The following is an 18,788-nucleotide window of genomic DNA, read 5'->3' as shown; positions in this document are numbered from 1 at the left end:
TTTGGATTTTGTACAATTTTCAGCTTCCTCGAGCTTTTTAGGGGGGCTATCTTTTTGGCTTTCTATCTTGTGGTTGCCAAACGAAAAAGCTAAGTACAAGGTCTTCTGACCTTTGAAAAGCTTGAAAGACCCCTTAAAAAGACTTCCCAAACATCCTCTTAGTCATCATAATTATGTTTAAATTAATTATGATGTCATATGAGCCAATTCTTTTTACAAAAAATTCTTATAATTGTCCAAATTTCATAAAACAATGTCAAATGAGACCCCCACCAATATAATTTTGGATTTAGATAATATGGAATATCAAAACATTAAAATTTAAAACAGTTTAATCAATTCTTAAACTAAATGCATTTCTCAAAATTCCTCTATATTCCTATTATGCCCATTTCCAAGAAAAATAGGCAATTCAAATTCTATACTAACCAAAAATTGATAGGTCTACAATGAATGCTCTCTCTCTCTCTCTTTCTCTTTCTCTCTATATATATTAATGGTCTACATTGTATGTTGGTGGGCCATGCAAACCTACTCATCGCTGGTGATACCATGTCGTTTAGTTGACATTTGATTTGGCCCTAATTGAAACTTGAAAAGTCTCCTAACCTTTCTACTTGGCCCAAATGCCTAATGAACAGTGAATTTACGGATATAGCTGGTACATAAGTTGGCTAGTGAATCAAAGTATCATTATTCGATGCACGCATTCTTTGAATTTATGACTTCAAAGTTATTATGATAACAGTGGTACAAGATCAAAGAAGAAATTTATTAATTTCCCTAAAAAATTAATGATAATGTAGGGTTTATGCATGATTAGATTAAAGAAGAAATTTGCAGATAAGTTTATTGAATCTGTAAATATGTAATTTGTTGAATATAATGGTAAGTACAATTTATTAAATGTGAAATTACATTTTATAAAACATAAATCAATAAAAAAATAAATAGACTTTAATGTGTGTGTGATTGGTTGGAATTCCAAGATCCTCTTAACAAATTGGTCCTCATAAGAAATAAAAAAAATAAAAAAACAGACTTTATATTCATGGGAAGGTGTTCCCAATTCCAAGATTCTCCCCACACGATATCATACTCGTACATCGGGAACATCACCACATGAGCAACAGATGTTTCAAATCTCTTCAGAAAGGATTGTTTCAAATGTCTTTTGGGTCGGTGTAGATAGACAAAGTTTTAATAGAACTTGTGAGTTGTTTAGATTCCAAAGGTAGAGATGCTAATAGGCAACGCCTTATGCATAAACTTTGAGTTCTGAAAACTCCATGGTTGGGCCACACCCATTGGATGAATTTTGAACATTATACAGAAGTCTAAGATGATGCATGTATATGTATATATAGCAATAAGATTTTACCAGGTTGATAATATCTATATGAAAATGAAAGAATCCTGTACAATTTTCTACAATGGTTAAAAGAATGGCTATATAAAGGGCTAGCCTCATTTCAAAGTATTCGTCATTAATTAAGTAGTCTTTTGATCTACTCTTCATCATTCTACTCATCTTGAACAAGAGGAGATCGACTTCTGGCTGGATAACCATTTTGAGTTGCCAGACATGGCACTCAGCCTTTGGCAGAGCCTTTTCTATGCCATGGCATTTTGCCTGGCAGCTGACAGGGTTGCGGCTTTTGATATCCGACTCCCTCCCTTATTTCACAAACCACCGCCACCTCCGTCACCATACCCACCGCCACCATACAACTATAACCCTCCACCACCAACATCACCTCCTCATTCATACTACTTTAAATCACCACCTCCGCCCCCTCCATCTCCATCCCCACCTCCTCCATACCAGTACTACAAATCCCCTCCACCACCACCACCCTCTCATCCATACTACAACAAGTCTTCTCCACCACCACCTCCATCCCCATCTCCACACCCTCCACCTCCTCATCTGTCACCACCTCCCCCATACTATTACAAGTCCCCTCCACCACCATACCCATCCCTTCCTCCTCGCACACCTCCATACTACTACAAATCTCCCCCACCACCCTCACCATCTAAATCACCTCCATACTACAACAAGTCTCCCCCACCACCCTCATCACCTTCACCACCATACTACAAGTCTCCCCCACCGTCCTCACCACCTCCACCATCTCAATCACCTCCAAACAATTACAGCCCTCCCCGTCCACCACCGTACTACATGTTTCCCCCACCACCCTCACCACATCCACCATCTAAAACACCTCCATACATTTACACGTCTCCCCCTCCACCCTCATCGCCTCAACCATCTAAAACACAACCATACTACAAGTCCCCCCCGCCATCTTCACCATCTAAATCACCTCCATATTACTACAAGTCTCCCCCACCACCCTCACCACCTCTACCATCTAAACCACCACCATACTACAAGTTCCCACCACCACCCTCACCATCTAAGACACCTCCATACTACTACAAGTCTCCCCCACTACCCTCACCATCTCAGCCTCCATACTACCATCATTCACCACCTCCACCCCACTACTAAAAGAGCCAAAATGTAATCCATCTGTTTGCGTCTGCCTCATTATAATTAGTTGGCTTCTACTCATGGTTGCCGCCGGCTCCTTACATAAATCAACTCTTTCACCCGTCACCACCACAATCTTCTCCTCCTCTCTGTATGACCATAAAGTAATCCCCACCACTACTTACCTCTAAGATACATATATCCGATAACGTTAATATAGATATTTGAAGAAGCAGCCATGTCTCAAGCAAGATTCTAGTGGTTTCATTTGGATCAAAGCCTTGACTTGAGATCAAGGAATGCATATATAGTATTTTCTTGCAGGTCCTTTATTTGCAGTTTACTAAAATAAATAATCGGATGAAACTAAAAGCCATTTGGCTTCATCTTTGAAAGTCGTTTGGTTTGTTTAGTTTTCCATGGTTTGCAAAATATATAGAACGAAGTGTTCATTCTATAGATGTTAAAGAAGTGGAACTCCGGAAATAAAGTCTGTATTTGAAAAAAAAAAGAACTCTGAGCTCGCTTTTTTCTTACTGCACTTGATCATATAATTGGGTTTATAGAATTTTATACATAATATCTGCTTTTGTTCGGAAAAGATTATGCAGTGAAGGGAAAATGAAATATTTATCGGGGGAATTATATTTATCCATATTCTTTTATTTCCCATCTAAATAAGAAAATGACTGTTTTTAGCCATAAAAAAGCCATTATTAAAAGGGACAATTGGCAACTTTCCCCGGATGGAAAAGTTATCCACATGGAAGATGGGACTGAAATCCCATTGATAACTTCCCCCCCTCAAAATCCAAAACAAAAATGGGCTCAAAGAGAAATCTGAAGAGGGTTTAGTAATCAACTAGTTTTAGAACCTCATTAAACAAGCCCGAAGAGAAATCAGAAAGACATGCATGCATGCACTTAATTTATGATTGAAGCCTTCCCAACCTTTACGTGCTGTAAGTTCAGTTTGGAAGGAGTATAAATACAAATATGTAAAGTGTAAAATCTTGTATTTTGTATTAATTTGTATGTATTTGCACTGTGCAAGTGTGCATATTTGTATAAAATCCCAACTCCAAATGCAGGCATTTCCTATTACAAAATTAAAACTTTGAAGGGAAAATATAGAAGGTGGTGCCTGATATAATGTAGGTGGTGCCTGCCTAGTGCCTTCAGGTCAACCTTTTTTTATTTTATCTGAATGTTCAAATAGTAATGCTGTATGGAGTCATGGACTAACAGTAGAATAGGTATCTAACATACTTGGGTGACCCATTTCGACGAATTTCATTCTAATTCTAAAAGTGAAATGGTTAGGGGGCTATGTTTGGGAGGACTTTTTTAAGTGTTTAATTAAATAAACACTTGTTTTGGCTGAGAACAACATCAATAAAGCAAGCACTAGTTATTTGCATTCGGAAAATAAGTTTAAATAAGTATTTATTCTTGAATAAGGTCTATTCTGGCCAATTTGAAAATTTTCAAATGAGTTCAAATAAGTGCTTATTTCAAATAAGTTCAAATAAGTCCACCATATGTAGATGATATGGTACTAACTAGTACACTTGCTAGGGTTATATATTTATAGCTATCATATATGTAGGATTTAGGACTATCCACCATATGTGGATGATATGGTACTAAATATGAATGATTCTAAAAAAACTGAAGAACTTTTCGGTATCTGAGTTTGAAATCAAGGATTTAGGACTCTCGAAATACTTCCTTGGAGCTGAGGTGGCATGGTCAATGAGTATGTTAGGAATTAAAGCAACTTGTAAGAAATAAAGCAATTGAAGGAGACCGGTATGTTAGGAATTAAAGCAATTGATACTCCCATAAAACAAAATCACAACTTGTAAGAAATAAAAGTTTATGATTTTCCAAACAAGGAGAGATATAAGAGGTTAGTAGGCAAATTGATATATTTGCCCCTTACAAGGCCCGACATTGCTTGTGTTGTCCACATGGTAAAGCAATTTATGCATGCTCCTAAAGTCTCTCACATGAAGGCAGCATAGTGGATTCTTAGGTGCCTGAAAATGTGCCCAAGGAAAGGTATATTATTTAGAAAATATGACAAGCTTAAAGTCGAAGCATTTTTTTTATGCAAACTAGATAGACTATATAGGAGATAGAAAGTCCATATATATCAGGTTATTGTATATTTTTTGGAGGGAGTTTAGCTACATCGAGAAAAAAGAAGCAAAATGTGATTTTCAAATCTAATGCAGAAGTCAAGTACGAAGCTATAACTCATGGTGTAGCAAAGTTGTTGTAGCCACAAATTCTAATGACTAAATTGGGGATGAAAATTTCTGGTCCTCTCAAGCTATTATAGGATAACAAAGTTGCTATTAATATTGCCCATAATCCAATGCAACACGATTGGACAAAACACATCAAAATTGATAGACACTTTATTTAAGATGGAGTTGTCTCTAGTGAATTGTGCATTCCTTATATTCCTTCAGAGTTGCAGTTAGCTGATGACTTAACAAAGGGGCTTACTTTAGTGAAGTTTCATAGGCTTCTTTGGAAGCTAGGCATGATAGACACCTATACTCAGTTAAGGGTGAGTGTTATGATCAAGGTTTTAAAAACCGACCTGGAAACCGAACCATTCTAGCTACCAATTTCTAGCTCAGCGATTAAGCCGTCCAGGTCGAACGGTTCAGACGGTTTGCATATTAGGGCAAATGTTTATTTGAGATTTGCCCTAATATACATACCTCATAAGAGATGTCGGCTAAGAGCAGAAAGAGAACTATTGTCTGAGATAGAAAAAAAGAAAGAAGAAGAAGGAAGGAGAGAAGGAGGGAAGAAGAAGGAAGAGGATGAGGATGATTGGATGCTCACCGGCAACAACAAATACAAATATGAGATCTGAGTTCTTGGATCTCAAATCTCAAATCTGAGTTCCCATATCTGAGATCTGAGTTCATGTCTTCTTCTTCTTCTTCTTTTTCTTCTTGGATCTCAAATCTAAGATCTGGAAAGATATGAGTTCGTGTCTTCTTCTTCTTCTTAGATCTGATCTAAGATCTGGGAAGATCTGAGTTCGTGTCTTCTTCTTCTTCTTCTTCTTCTTCTTTTTCTTCTTCTTCTTCGTGCTAGATCCCAGATCTGAATTCGTGTATGATCTCAAATCTGAATCATCAAGTTCTCTCTGTAACTTTATATTGCGAACCGCTGACCGGGTCGAACGAGTCGATGGTTTGACTGCCTGGGTCAGCGGTTTTCTGACAAAGTTAACGGGTTTTGACCTAATAACGGATTAGAGGTGAAACAGAATCGATTGTCTGGACAGTTTCCAAGCCGAATGGTCCAACCGTCCGGGTCAACGACAGTTCAAAAACATTGGTTGGAATAATTGGCGTATGAGCCTACTTGGGACATTAAGTTGTTCTTATTTTATTGGGACGTCGTGTTTTGTCATATTATCTTTATTGTTGTTAGTTAAGTTATCAGGCCTTTGTTTTTGGGCCCAATACTCTTTTTAAGTTATTAACCATCTAGGATCACTAAAAGAGGGTATAATTGTACTTTTATATACTTTTTAATCTTAACAAAATGAACTAGAGCCAAAAATAGATCCATCAATCATCTTTTCTTCTTCAAACACTTGCATATCTGAAAAAAAAAATAGACCCATCAATCATCTTTGCTTATTTTATTACCACTTTTATTTTTTGTTTTTATACGCTCTTAATAACATAAACTATTTTTTGGATTACTTCATTCATTCAATGGTTAAAACTTTACAATAACTTGATGTAAACTTTATCCAATTGGGTTCAGGCATTGTTACTAAGTCAGGGTGTGATATTTAATTAATAGATGGATCAATAATCGGTTAAAAGATCTTGGAAAACCAAACATGGACATTGTTGCTAATAAAGTGATATGCATATGGAAAATGTGGAAGGACAGAAATTCATTCTACTTTGATCAAGAAGATATTAATACATTAGACCTTGTAGATGATATTAGAAGACATTCAAAGGCTAAGTTAGAAGATAACTTGGTTTCTTTTGGCATCCATGTAACCTGAACTTGGAGCTTTTGAGATTAATATTGATAGTGGGCTTTTAGTGTAAATACTAAATAAAACTACGTTTGGTTTTCTGGTGCAACTTTTTTGGTAAGGCACCAATAAGGAATCTGTTGGGGGTTGAAGTGTGGTCCATGTCTTACAACCTCTCCTCTTGTGGCAAAGCTATGATTTTTGTTAGTAAGTCGTCCATGAACAAGGCTATTTTTGAATCTGATAAATAACTCGCAGCTTGTGAACAACCTTAATTAATGGTGATGAAATTAAAGTGGGTGTCTCCAAGAATCTTTTTCTTGTGCAAAGATATCAAAGCTTATGTGTAGGAAGATCTATTGGTTTCATTGAATTCCAAGAGTCACCATTGGATGCAAATATCTTCTTTGACAATGAAACTCTTCCTTTATGGTTGTCGGGTGTCTTAGTTAGTGAAATGCTAAGTTTTAGAGTCTTTCCTTCTAGTAGTTATGTCTAGGTTCTGTTGTTTTCTGCATTTGTTGGTTAACTTTTTTGTGTTTGAATCTGTGTTCAATTCAAAGTATATTTTTCAGGCACATTGACTTGTAGTATTTCAGAATAGTACAAAGAAAACAAAAGGAAAGCATAGTAAACAAGTGATCAGTATTTTATTTCGGAGATTTGACACTAGAAGAAATTTAAAATGAATGATATTTAATGATTGAAGAGGTCTCGTTAATGGCCTATTTGGTAAATCATGGAAAGCTTAGGACACCACCATGTTCCCAATGGTTGGGTTTGATTGTAGGGATTTTAGCTCTGTTCCTCTTCTTGACAAGGATTGTACCTTGTATGCTACATAAAACAAAGAGAGAAGAAAAAGAAAAAAAAAAAGGAAATTTATGACTTCTCCATGTAACATCTTTATTCCCACATCCAAGACTTGTTGTAAACCAAATCAACGCATGCTCCAAAGTCCACTATCCATTATTCTTATAATCCTTATAGGTACTGTAGGAAAGAAAGACAAGTGAGGAAATAAATAAGAGAAAGGAAAAAAATAAAAGAAAAAATTGCATATATATAAACAATATACTTACATGAATTAAATTTAGGTATAATAATTCTAATAGCATATGGAGGGAAGGGGGCTTGTACTAGTATGCATGAGGTGGAGGTGGTGGTGATTTATAGTAATATAGAGGGGGTGGTGATGGTGATGGTGGGAGTGGGGACTTGTAGTGCTAAGGAGGAAGGGGTGAGAGTGAAGGTGGTGGTGGCGATTTATAGCAATATAGAGGGGGTGGTGATGGTGATGGTGGGAGTGGGGACTTGTAGTGCTAAGGAGGAAGGGGTGAGAGTGAAGGTGGTGGTGGCGATTTATAGTGGTAGGGAGGAGGAGGAGAAGATGAAGGTGGTGGAGGTGACTTGTAGTAGTACGGAGGGGGAGATGATGGAGAGGGTGGAGGTGGGGACTTGTAGTAGTATGGAGGAGGAGGTGATGGTGAGGGTGGGGGTGGTGATTTGTAATAATAGGAAGGAGGAGGAGATGGAGAGGGTGGTGATGGTAACTTGTAGTAGTATGGAGGGGGTGGTGAAGGTGATGGTGGAGGTGGGGACTTGTAGTGGTAGGGAGGAGGTGGAGACGGTGATGGTGGTGGTGGTGACTTGTAGTAGTATGGAGGAGGGAGTGAAGGATATGGTGGTGGTGGTGATTTATAGTAGTATGGAGGAGGAGGTGACAGTGAGGGTGGAGGTGGTGACTTGTAGTAGTAGGGAGGTGGAGGAGATGGTGAAGGAGGTGGAGGCGACTTGTAATAGTATGGTGGAGGAGATGGTGTAGGTGGTGGAGGTGATTTGTAATGGTATGAAGGGAGAGGTGAAGGAGAAGGTGGAGTTAGGGACTTATAATAGTAGGGTAGAGGAGGTGATGGTGACGGTGGGGGTGGTGATTTATAGTACTAAGGGGGCGGTGGAGATAATGATGGTGGTGGTGGTGATTTATAATAGTATGGAGGAGGAAGAGGAGGAGATGGAGAAGGTGGTGGAGGGGATTTGTAATGATATGATGGGGGTGGGGATGGGGATGGGGGAGGTGGGGACTTGTAGTAATATGGAGGAGGTGGAGATGGGGATGGTGGCGGTGGTGGTGACTTGTAGTAATATGCAGGCGGGGGCGGTGGTGGTGACTTATAATGATATCGATACACCTGTTGTGGAGGTGGAGAAGCATAAACATAAGGCTTGTCATCGTCTGCCGCTACATTGATGGCTAACAAGCAAAAAGCCAAAGTATACACTAGGCACGGCAAAAGCCTTGCCATTTCAGGCAACTTGAAATGGCCGCCGGTGGGCCAATAGCCTCCACAACTCTCTCGACTAAGCTAATGCTACAACTATCTCATATGGGGATCGAAATACTACGTACTTCTTGATGAATTGAAATGGGATCCAACCCCTTTATATAGTGATCCTCTGAATCATTTTTTTCTTGTTTTAATGAAGTGAGAATTTTTCCAACCTGAACCCAATCTTATACAATTGATATAATTTATATATAAAATCTCATTTTGCCTAAAAGATTTGAAATTCCATATGCATATCAGCCATAACTAGTCAAACTCTAAGTTTCTAACTTCTGATTATGCCTCAAACTACTGGGTCTGAGCGTGGGAGTAGATGGGTGTGAGTGGAGTAGTCAATTCTTCTTCCTCGGGTGGAACAGTTCTCTAACACAATTGAGTCTTACCTCCATGTCAACTTTTATTTGGCTGGCCGTCAGAAGTTTCTCCGGGAAATATTAAGGGCACTGACGCGACATCCCTTCACAAACTACCACCACTTTCCTAAGCCGTTTGATCTGAGATCCTGAAAGTATTGACTTTTCAACGAATTAATGCATCTCTACTCTTTGATGATCATTACTAGAGAATGCATGAAACCCAATTGCAACTACTGATAATCATGTTTAATTAAGGATATGAAGCAGCTGGAAGAGTTGAATTGGTGCGAGGGAGATATAATTTTGGTGGGTTATGTTTATCTCATACACAACTAACATCCATTGAAGATAATAGACGTGAGGTCAATGATGTTTTAAGGGGTAAAAAGGATTGTATGTCCGTATTCTGAAGATATATCAGAATAGTGAGTCAAAAATTGAAGCTTGAATCCAACAATATGGATTGTTTTCTTCTCTTTATTTCAACAATTATATTCTTTATTGTTATACTGAGTAATATATTTCTTAATTAGTGAACTTGCCCAATGGTTGAGCTCGTTTATATATTGTGCATCTTTCTTCAATTTAAAATTTTAATGCAAGAATTACCACAGAATTTAAGATCCAATAAAGATTAGGGCAAATTAGAAATGGTGAATAGTTTTTAAATTTTCATGAGTTATTTCCGAAATCAATCTAATGGTAAGTAGGATCTTTCATTGAATGGGTACCATTTTATAATAGCAGCCTAATGTTGACAATTAATTCTTCCACCTACTTACTAAATGAGTAATCTCGGTCGCAATAAATTTTAATTATGTCAATTGTTTTTGTTTCTGGGGTGGACGGGTGGGGGTGGAAGTTGATTACGCCAAGTCTTTCCAAATGATTTTGGGAAAAAAAAAGGAAATTTTATTTATTTTTTATTGATGGGGTTGGGATAACCATGCTTAATTTTATTAGTTGACTATAGTTCATCAACAATAGAAAATTAAAGAGATTTATTTTTCTTTGAGTGTAGTTATATCATTAACTTCTCTCAAATATAGGTTAGATAATTCCACAGGACCTTGAACATGATTGGAGAGATTGTCCAATAATAATAATTAATTAAAAAGATATGTTTAACAATAACACTTGGAGATCGATGATCTCTTTTTAATAACTAAACCAATTGTTTATTATATTAGGGTTTCCTTGACGATCAGGTCGTTCAGCTGGCAAGCAAGTATTCATATATAAGTTATATATTATGAGAAGCACATAAATCATCTGATGGTGGTTCATTTTATATCTTATCTATTTTGTTGTAGCATAGACCTGAGTTGGGAAAATGGGTTACCTCTCATTGTGTATTCATATAAAGCCAAAAAATATGTTTAGCATGAGATTAATAATCAAGTAAAAAAAACAATTTCAAAATTGAACTGATGAAGATAACCAAAAACTCGCATTAAGTTCTTTCTTACTACTAGTAATTAAGCATGTGAGAAATTGTTTTATATCAATTACTTGAATTTTAGATATATCATAATTTAGACAAAATTGAAAATTAACAAAAGTAATAATATGATCAGAAATAAACTCAAATTCTTGTAGTAAATGTGAATGTGCATTGCATGTGGAAATTTTAAACTATAATAACAATTACTACTACTACTACTACTACTACTACTACTACTATTAATTTTGTTATTATTATTATTAGTATTATTAAATTTTTGTATTTCATTTTTATTATAAATAAAAATAATTTTTATTTTAACAATTATTTTTATTTAGTATGATGAATATATAACATTATAAAAGTTCTCAAATGCAACAAAATTCTATACTTTTTAATTGTTTGTGTTCTGTATTTTTTAAATATTTATTATTCAATTATGACATCATGAATGTTTTTGAAAAGGTGGATCATTGACCCACCATCTAGATATGAAAATAGCTTTGTTTTTTAATCAATTTTACATTATATATCATCTATATTATATAAATTATTTTTAATTATCACACTTCATTTATTTTATATAATTAATATATAAACTTTTATATATTATTTTGATTACATGTACTTTTTATTTTTAAAGATTTATTATTTAACTATCATATGATCGATAAATCTATTTGACCCAAACCACTAACTCACAACCCAAAAAGGAAAATAGTTTTATTTCTATGTTGGCACTAAATTTTGTAACATTTCTAGCATTGAGAAAATTATTTTTTATGTATAATGAATGTATAATATTACAGATGTACCCAATTAATATTTATTTTTATGAATATATAACATTATATATGTTCCCAAATTTTTTGTATTTTTTATTTTTGTTATAATTTAAATTTTCTATTTTTTAAAACTTTATTATTCGTCTATGACTTCATTTCATTTCTAAGTTGATTTTAAATTTGGCTTTCCATTTTCATCATTAATAAAAGGGAGAATGATGGTTCAGCCCAAGGTCAAAATCTTTAGGCCTAAAGTACAATTGGGGTGGATGCTAGCTCGGAATTGATGCCAATTCACGGGCGGGCATTGGTGTATAGAGTGGGGGTTTTTGACATTTTGAATGGTTATAGATCTGCAGTGGAATTAATAGATCTACATTGGGCCTATCCGTACTTTTCCGTTAATAAAGTACTTCTTACATTTCATATGTACTTTTATTTAGTATAATGAATATACAATATTAGAGATATGTAAAATTCTTTTTATTTTTTGTATTATATATTTTATCTATTTTAATTTTTATTATTCAATTATGACATTATTTATTAACCTATTTGACCCCAAATGATTGAATTGCTTACCCACCACTGGAAGGGAAGAAAATAGTTTTTTTCGAATTATTTTTTAAAATATTTATTTTAATACTATTAAATGAGAGAGAGTGGGAAATAGTTTTATTTCTAATTGTTTTTAAATTTTATATTCCATTTTCATCATTAATAAAAGCATTTCTTATGTATAATACTTATTATTATTTAATATGTCAAATATATGATGTTAAAAATGTTCCCATTTTTTAGTTTCTATATTTTTTGCATTTTATCTATCTCGAATTTTACTATTTAATTGTGGCATAATGGATTGACCCAGTTGACCTAAAAAGGTTTAATTTCTTACCACCACCTAGATGAAAACACTATTTTTTCAAGTAGATTTTCAAAGTATGTTATTGGAATTATTAGTTTATTATGCATGGATTTAATTAATAGAATTTAATGATGAAACCGCTCTGTTGTAAACATCGGAAAAACATCATGTAATAAACCATGCATATCATGCTGAAACCGCTCTTCTTGCTCACAGGTTCCATTAGTAGATGGAGATGCATCAAAGGACTCCCCATGCATAACCCAATGATCATACCCTCTGAGGAAGCCATCACATATTAAGTGATCAAAAACATCCCTTCTTGAAAGCAGACATGTGTTAACACATTCCACACAAGGACATAAGATTCCCCCATCTTTAGATGACCTCTCAAATGCAAAATCTAAAAAACTTGTGACTCCTCTTATGTATTCTTCACTCCATCTTGATGAGTGACATATCCAACATTTATCCATTTGATAACAGTGAACTGAAACAATAATATGGAAGGAACACAAGTTTTAAGCATTTACTAACACCTTCTAAACCAAAATATAGAAATTATATGAAGGGTAGAAGGAAAAATGGAGTGCTACCAATATTACAACTACAAACAAGCAGGTGCTCATATACATCATATACAGCTAAGCCCTCAATTTTCATTAAAAAAATGATTAGCCAATCAACACGGGAACAATAAAGATTCTGCAGTTATCATTTAAGTACTAAAGAGTGCCTACGTTTGGACTTTAATGTTCATTGAAGATTGGTACGAGTCTAATGATTCTAAAAGAGGATGTGTAGCTCCTAATTATCCATGTTATGTTAATATTGTACTCTCTTGCCTCCAGTATTCTTTATTCAATTGTTTTACTTTGATTCCTGATTATCAATCTAAAACAGTATTTCTTGATTCCCCTGAACTTCTTACCCTTTCTTCTTGATTTTTCAACTTAAAATTTCATTTTAGCAATTATTTTTAAAATTCCTAACTATTTCTGGAATTAATTAGTAAATACAGGTCTCAAATACTGGAACGTGAAATCTATGAATACATCATAGAATGCCAAGCTGAAACCCAAAGCAACATCAAAAAATAGATCACTTCAAATTTATCAAATCTGCACTTTTTCACCCATCCCTTCATAGATCTTCTTTTTTTCATTTAATGGTTTTCAGTACCTTCTAACTACCCAAAACTAACCCATTTTTTTCTTGGTACCCTAAAATTAACCTAGTGGAAAACCTTAGTAGCTTTTTTATTTTTCCCCTTTGAATATCATGAAATTTATTCCTTTAGACTGCAAAAACACCCCATATACCCAAAATAAACCAAAGAACCCACAACTTACAAACAATAAAACCCAACCAAACCAAGCAAATACCCTGCACACACCCAAAACTTAACTTTCTTGTTCTTACCTGAGAAAGATAATCAATGCTGCAAGAGAAAGGTTTAGTTGGCTCTTCTATCATGTCGGTGAAGAGCAGAGGATCAACGGTGGTTGAGGGTGATTTGACCCGACCCCCTAAGAGGGTGACACGTAGACGTGACTCAACACAAGCAACAGCTCAGCATAACAGTCTAGTTGCGACTAAGTAACGAGCTCGCAAGGCAGCTCGCTACATTACAGTTCGCCACAGGATGAGCTCGCTACAGCGCGAGCTCGAGGACCCCCGATGTACTGAAAGGGAATACTTCAAGGCAAGTCTACCCCAGCTCGCAAGCTAGGATAACCAGCTCGCGAGCTACGATAACCAGCTCGCGAGCTAGGGTAACCAGCTCGCGAGCTACGATAACCAGCTCGCGAGCTAGGGTAACCAGCTCGCTCTAATACTTAAGCAGGAAAGCTATCCCAGAGGCAACCTCAGGCAGAATCACCTCGAAGTAACGCTAAGAGTTCGCTATGAAGTAGCTCGTAACTGGGTAGCTCACTAATCGAGCGACAAAGCGTTTTCAGGAAGCTTCTCGTTTGACAAAGCCGTATCCATTAGGCTGCACCACGTCTCCTGACCGACAGTGCAGTCACTGCCAGCCTAACAGATTGTGCTCACGTCTCTCTCGACAGGTGGCGGCGTGTCTATCCTCTCCGGGTCGTATCTCTCATCCGATTGGGTAGTACACTGCAACGGTTACCTGCACAGCCCTGGCAATAAACGGCTGCAGTAGATGGCCAGAGGCGGTTACACCCGACTTGGCAAGAACGTCCATATTTAAGGATCCCAGGGTCGAAGGTAAGGGGCATCTTGAGTTAATCTTGAACTTTCACTGAGCTAGAGCTACCCGCACTCTTAGCCTTCTTTGCATTCCTTACTTCTCTCTCAAGTGCTCTAACTTAAGCATCGGAGTATTCCCACCGGGCAAGTTCCCCGAGAATCCTTCACCTTCTTCTCCTTCTCAGGTGTTGTTTGCTGCTAGCTAGGAGTGACCGGACCGCGTAGCATCATTTGGCGTTGTTTGTGGGAACTGTTTCCAAAAGCCTTTTTCCACCTAACTTACTAAATTACAGACTTATTCCTTGATGGCTTCCTCCAGCAATTTCGCACGCAGTAACGAAATGAACACTACCGGGGAGCAATTCCAGGCCCTCATGGTGTGTATTGGACAGTTCATCGTTCCTCTTTCTACGGATAGAGTTCCTATTTCTGAATGTGCCTCAGGCAATGGCACCCGTGAATGCTCCGCTCCCCTTCTCGGTCGGAATGACTTTCGCCGAACCTTCTATTGTTCCTCCAGCGACCAGCCAGAACCAGCTCGAGGACCTATTGCAGTGCATGCGGGCCATGCAAGCCCGAATGCAACAGTTCCAACAGTTCCAACTCTATCAGCAACAAGTGTTGCAGTAGGTTTCCCAGTACCACTATCAGCAGCAGTTTCCTTTGCTGCCCCAGACTCAGCAGCCGCTTCCTCCTCGACACTCGGCCACGCAGCAGACCATGCCTCGCCGAAGGAGCGAACGCCCCTCCCGCCGAGGAGAGACCTCTCAGGCTCAGAACCCTTCCAGAAGTCAGGTCTAATCTCACAGCAGGAGAGAGAGACTAGCAACCCCTGCCTCGCAGCCTGCAATTAGGTCCGGGGCCTCTCAGCCAGCTAAGCCCGCGTCGCCCCAGCATTCACAGTTCGAGCTCCCACTCGCTGAAAACCAGTTTGAAGTCTTGGCCACGGACTACGGGCAAGGACCGTCAGTTCATAGCTACCATCAGTAGTCCGAGCCCCTCCCTGGGCCCATCGAACTCGGTAATACCGAAGCAAGCAGTACTAGTGCCAAGCCAGTGAAACAGCAGCGGAGGTGCAGACGAGCTCGCCGGACCACCACGCGTGACTTGCCCGAGCTCAAGGGTAAGGAGGAGGTAAGCTCATGTGAAGTGAAAGCCACTCCTCTCCTTTCTGTTTCGTCCCCCTTGTCCCCAGAACTTCTAGATGTTCCTATGTCAAAGGACTTCAAGCTTCCACCCTTGGACAAGTATGATGGGTCGTTCGACCCGAATGACCATGTTGATGCTTTTCAGTCCCAAATGCACCTGGCAAGGGCCAGTGAATCCTGCATGTGCGTGACCTTCTCCACCACCTTTAAAGGAGTAGCCCGCACATGGTACCGGAACCTTGCACCCGGGTCAATAAAAAGCTGGGCCCAGTTCGTGCAAGTGTTCACTTCTCATTTTGTCACCAGCAAGCGGTGTCCAAGAACCCAGGAGAGCCTCCTCAACATAGTTCAAAGAGAGGGGGAGTCCATCCGGAGTTATGTCAAGCGGTTTAATGACGTCTGCCTACAGATACCACACTTGGACCCTGCAGTACAGCTCGCAGCAATCAAGAGAGGCATCGTGCACAAGGAATTCAAGTGGCACGTGGTTGTCAACCAACCGAAGACTGTAACCGAGTTCCTCAAGCTCCCAAATCGGTTTATAGGGACGGAGGAGGAGATCAACCAGAAAAATGAAGGTGTGCTCGAGAAAAGAAAGAGGGAAGGTGAGCCTTCGAACCAAGGGGACAACAGGAAGAAGAAAGATGTAGCTCGGGGGGCAAAGCCAGGTCAGCCTTTCCGAGCTCATACAGTGGAACGGACTAACTATACACCTTTGAATGAAGTGGGCTGAGATCCTTATGGCGATCAAGGATGCCCCATATGTGAAGTGGCCACCCCGTCTGAGAGGAAATCCCAACGAAAGGAACAAAAACTTATATTATAGCTTTCATAAAGACCACGACCATCGGGCCAAACTGGGAAGGACCCTACCAAGTAAAGCGAGTGCTCGGGGAATGAACGTATGAGCTTGAGACCCTAGAAGGTAAACAAGTACCTCGGGCATGGAATATTGTCAACTTAAGGCAATACTACGTATAAACAACTGAGTAGACCACGAGTCACTCCCAAAGCCTAAGGGCCAAAACATCGAGCTAACAAAGACCTCGACACAATAAGACCTAGTCGCCTCAATGGCATTGGTAAATTCCCGGAGTGAACTATAAGTTACTCCCCTAGAGCCCAAGGGCTAAAACGCCGAGCTAACAAGGACCTCGGCAACGAATGAAACTCAGTCACCTTATCAGCACGAGCTAAGTATTAATACTGAAGACGCGAGCAGTTCGGGTGTGAACCCAGGAGTATGCAGGTTGGGCGTATTCTGACTAACTACCTCGGGGAACATCATAAAATCTACCTAAGTGCTGGAAAACAGTTCAAGGTAACTAAGTCTGAGAAACCCCACCTCGCGTATCTAGCTCTAACAGTTCGAGTGATGAAGTCACTCCGACAAGAAGTAAAGAGCACACCATACTTAGCAGAAAAGACAAAATATTTCATTGATAATTCAAAAAAAAAGGGGGAGAGAAAACTGGGCCCAACCGCCCAAGAAAGTTCATCAAAAGAAACATTTAAAACCGGGTTTAAGTACCCAAGAATAGTCAGAAGTCATCCGAGAAAAGAAAAAAGAGCAACCAACTTTAGGGGTCCACCGCCTCTGCATCCTCGCTATCCTCTAGAGAGTTAGGCTCCTCTTCCTCCACCAATTCCGCCATATCTGGATCTAGACCCTTCATTGTTATGCCCTCCAAGTTGAGCCCAGAGAAATTTTTTCGGACCAGCCAGCGGCAAAGCTTAAATACAGAATGGTAGGAGCAAGAGCCGTATTCCACCTAGAGGTCGTGGTACTCTTGAGAGTCCTTGAAGTCCCACACCGCCTTAGCTCGCTCAGCCTCCACCCTGGCGTCAAAGTTCCGAGTTCGATCCTGAAGCGTGGACTCCAAGTCTCGGACTTGCTGGCGAAGAAGCTCCCTGTCTCCTGCCACCCTCAACGACTCCTCCCGGTAGCGAGTGCTCTCCTCAGATAGCCGTGCGATCTATGCCTCCTGGTCCCGGAGGAGTTGTTCCTGGGCCTCACTCCCTTGTCGAGCCTAAAGGATTTCACCTCGGGCCTGGTCGAGCTCGCCCTGGAGCTTCTGCACGGTGGACCTCTGAGCGAGAGCATCACCGGAGTGAATGTTGGTTTGGAGGGCCATGGCATGGATGGCAGATTTCACCTGCCAACAGAAGACCAAGGTCAAAAAAGTGAAAAGAGGAAGAAAGAAGAGAAAAGAAAGGGAAGAAAAAAGCCACTTACCACCATGCAGTGAGTGGAGGCTAGCTTGGCGAGCTATCTGGGGTCCATTCCTCCCCCAGCATGCAACCTCCTCTTGGGAGATTTCCTTTCGACTCCTTCGCGAAGCCACGACGATGTTGGTAACACTCTCCCAGTTACCGGTAGGGAACTGCGGGAAGGCGAAGCGGTGGGATTGCTCAGACGGAGGGAACTGCCCTTGCACCGGGACCTCATGCTCTTTCGTGGCTACCCCCTCGAACAAAACTGGTGGGGCCTCAGGCGGAGGAGGAACGAAGGCTGGATCAGCAGCCTCGAACTCAGCGCTCCCGGAGGTAGAAGCTCGGTCAGGGCGCGACCTCTTCGCCCCACGCTTCTGGTTGCTGGACAGAAGACGGTGCGTGTCTACACTAGACATGATGGCTGCCAAAAAACCACAAGGTATTAGTCCAATAAAAAAAAAAAAAACAACAAAATATTCTTTAAGGCTCTACGCGACCTAAAAGGAAACCTACTAGGGCTTAGGCCGGCCTGCACGAGCTTGCTCTCGGTTAAGTAGTCCGAGCAAAGGAAGCTAACCGCTGCCCAGGATTGCAGCGTTTCCCGAACTTTGGGATCTAATTCAACAGCCGGATCCTGGACAGCGCCCCTCCAGTGGGTTGGGAAGGGCCAAACTTCGGGGTTGCGAACCACGAAATAATTCCGCTTCCAGGGCGGGATCCTGTTCGGTAGCTCATGCAAGAGCTTGAAGCCAGGACAAGGAGAAAAATAATAGGAATGCCTTTCTGGAGGCGCTTCAGGAGAAGCATTTTTTATACAAAGAATAGTAGAAAAGATGTCAAGGTTAAGGGGAAGACAGTACTCATAACACAAA

General features: G+C 39.5%; 1 protein-coding gene across 1 annotated transcript; it reads left to right on the top strand.

The window, feature by feature from the left end:
- Positions 1-1,504: 1,504 nt before the first annotated feature.
- LOC148802756 (uncharacterized) lies at positions 1,505-3,209 on the top strand. The gene has a single exon (XM_088899247.1). It carries the CDS (start codon positions 1,586-1,588, stop codon positions 2,519-2,521), a length of 936 nt encoding a protein of 311 aa, XP_088755373.1. The 5' UTR covers positions 1,505-1,585; the 3' UTR covers positions 2,522-3,209.
- The last annotated feature ends 15,579 nt before the right edge of the window (positions 3,210-18,788 follow it).

Source organism: Nelumbo nucifera, chromosome 2, assembly GCF_055504915.1.
Source record: "Nelumbo nucifera cultivar China Antique chromosome 2, China Antique-T2T, whole genome shotgun sequence".
Taxonomy (NCBI): Eukaryota; Viridiplantae; Streptophyta; class Magnoliopsida; order Proteales; family Nelumbonaceae; genus Nelumbo; species Nelumbo nucifera.
Note: the sequence above shows the minus strand (reverse complement) of the source record. Positions and strands in the feature narration are given on the sequence as shown.

Coding starts and splice junctions, on each gene's coding strand:
- LOC148802756 (XM_088899247.1), top strand. CDS start 1,586: ATGGCACTCAGCCTTTGGCAGAGCCTTTTCTATGCCATGGCATTTTGC.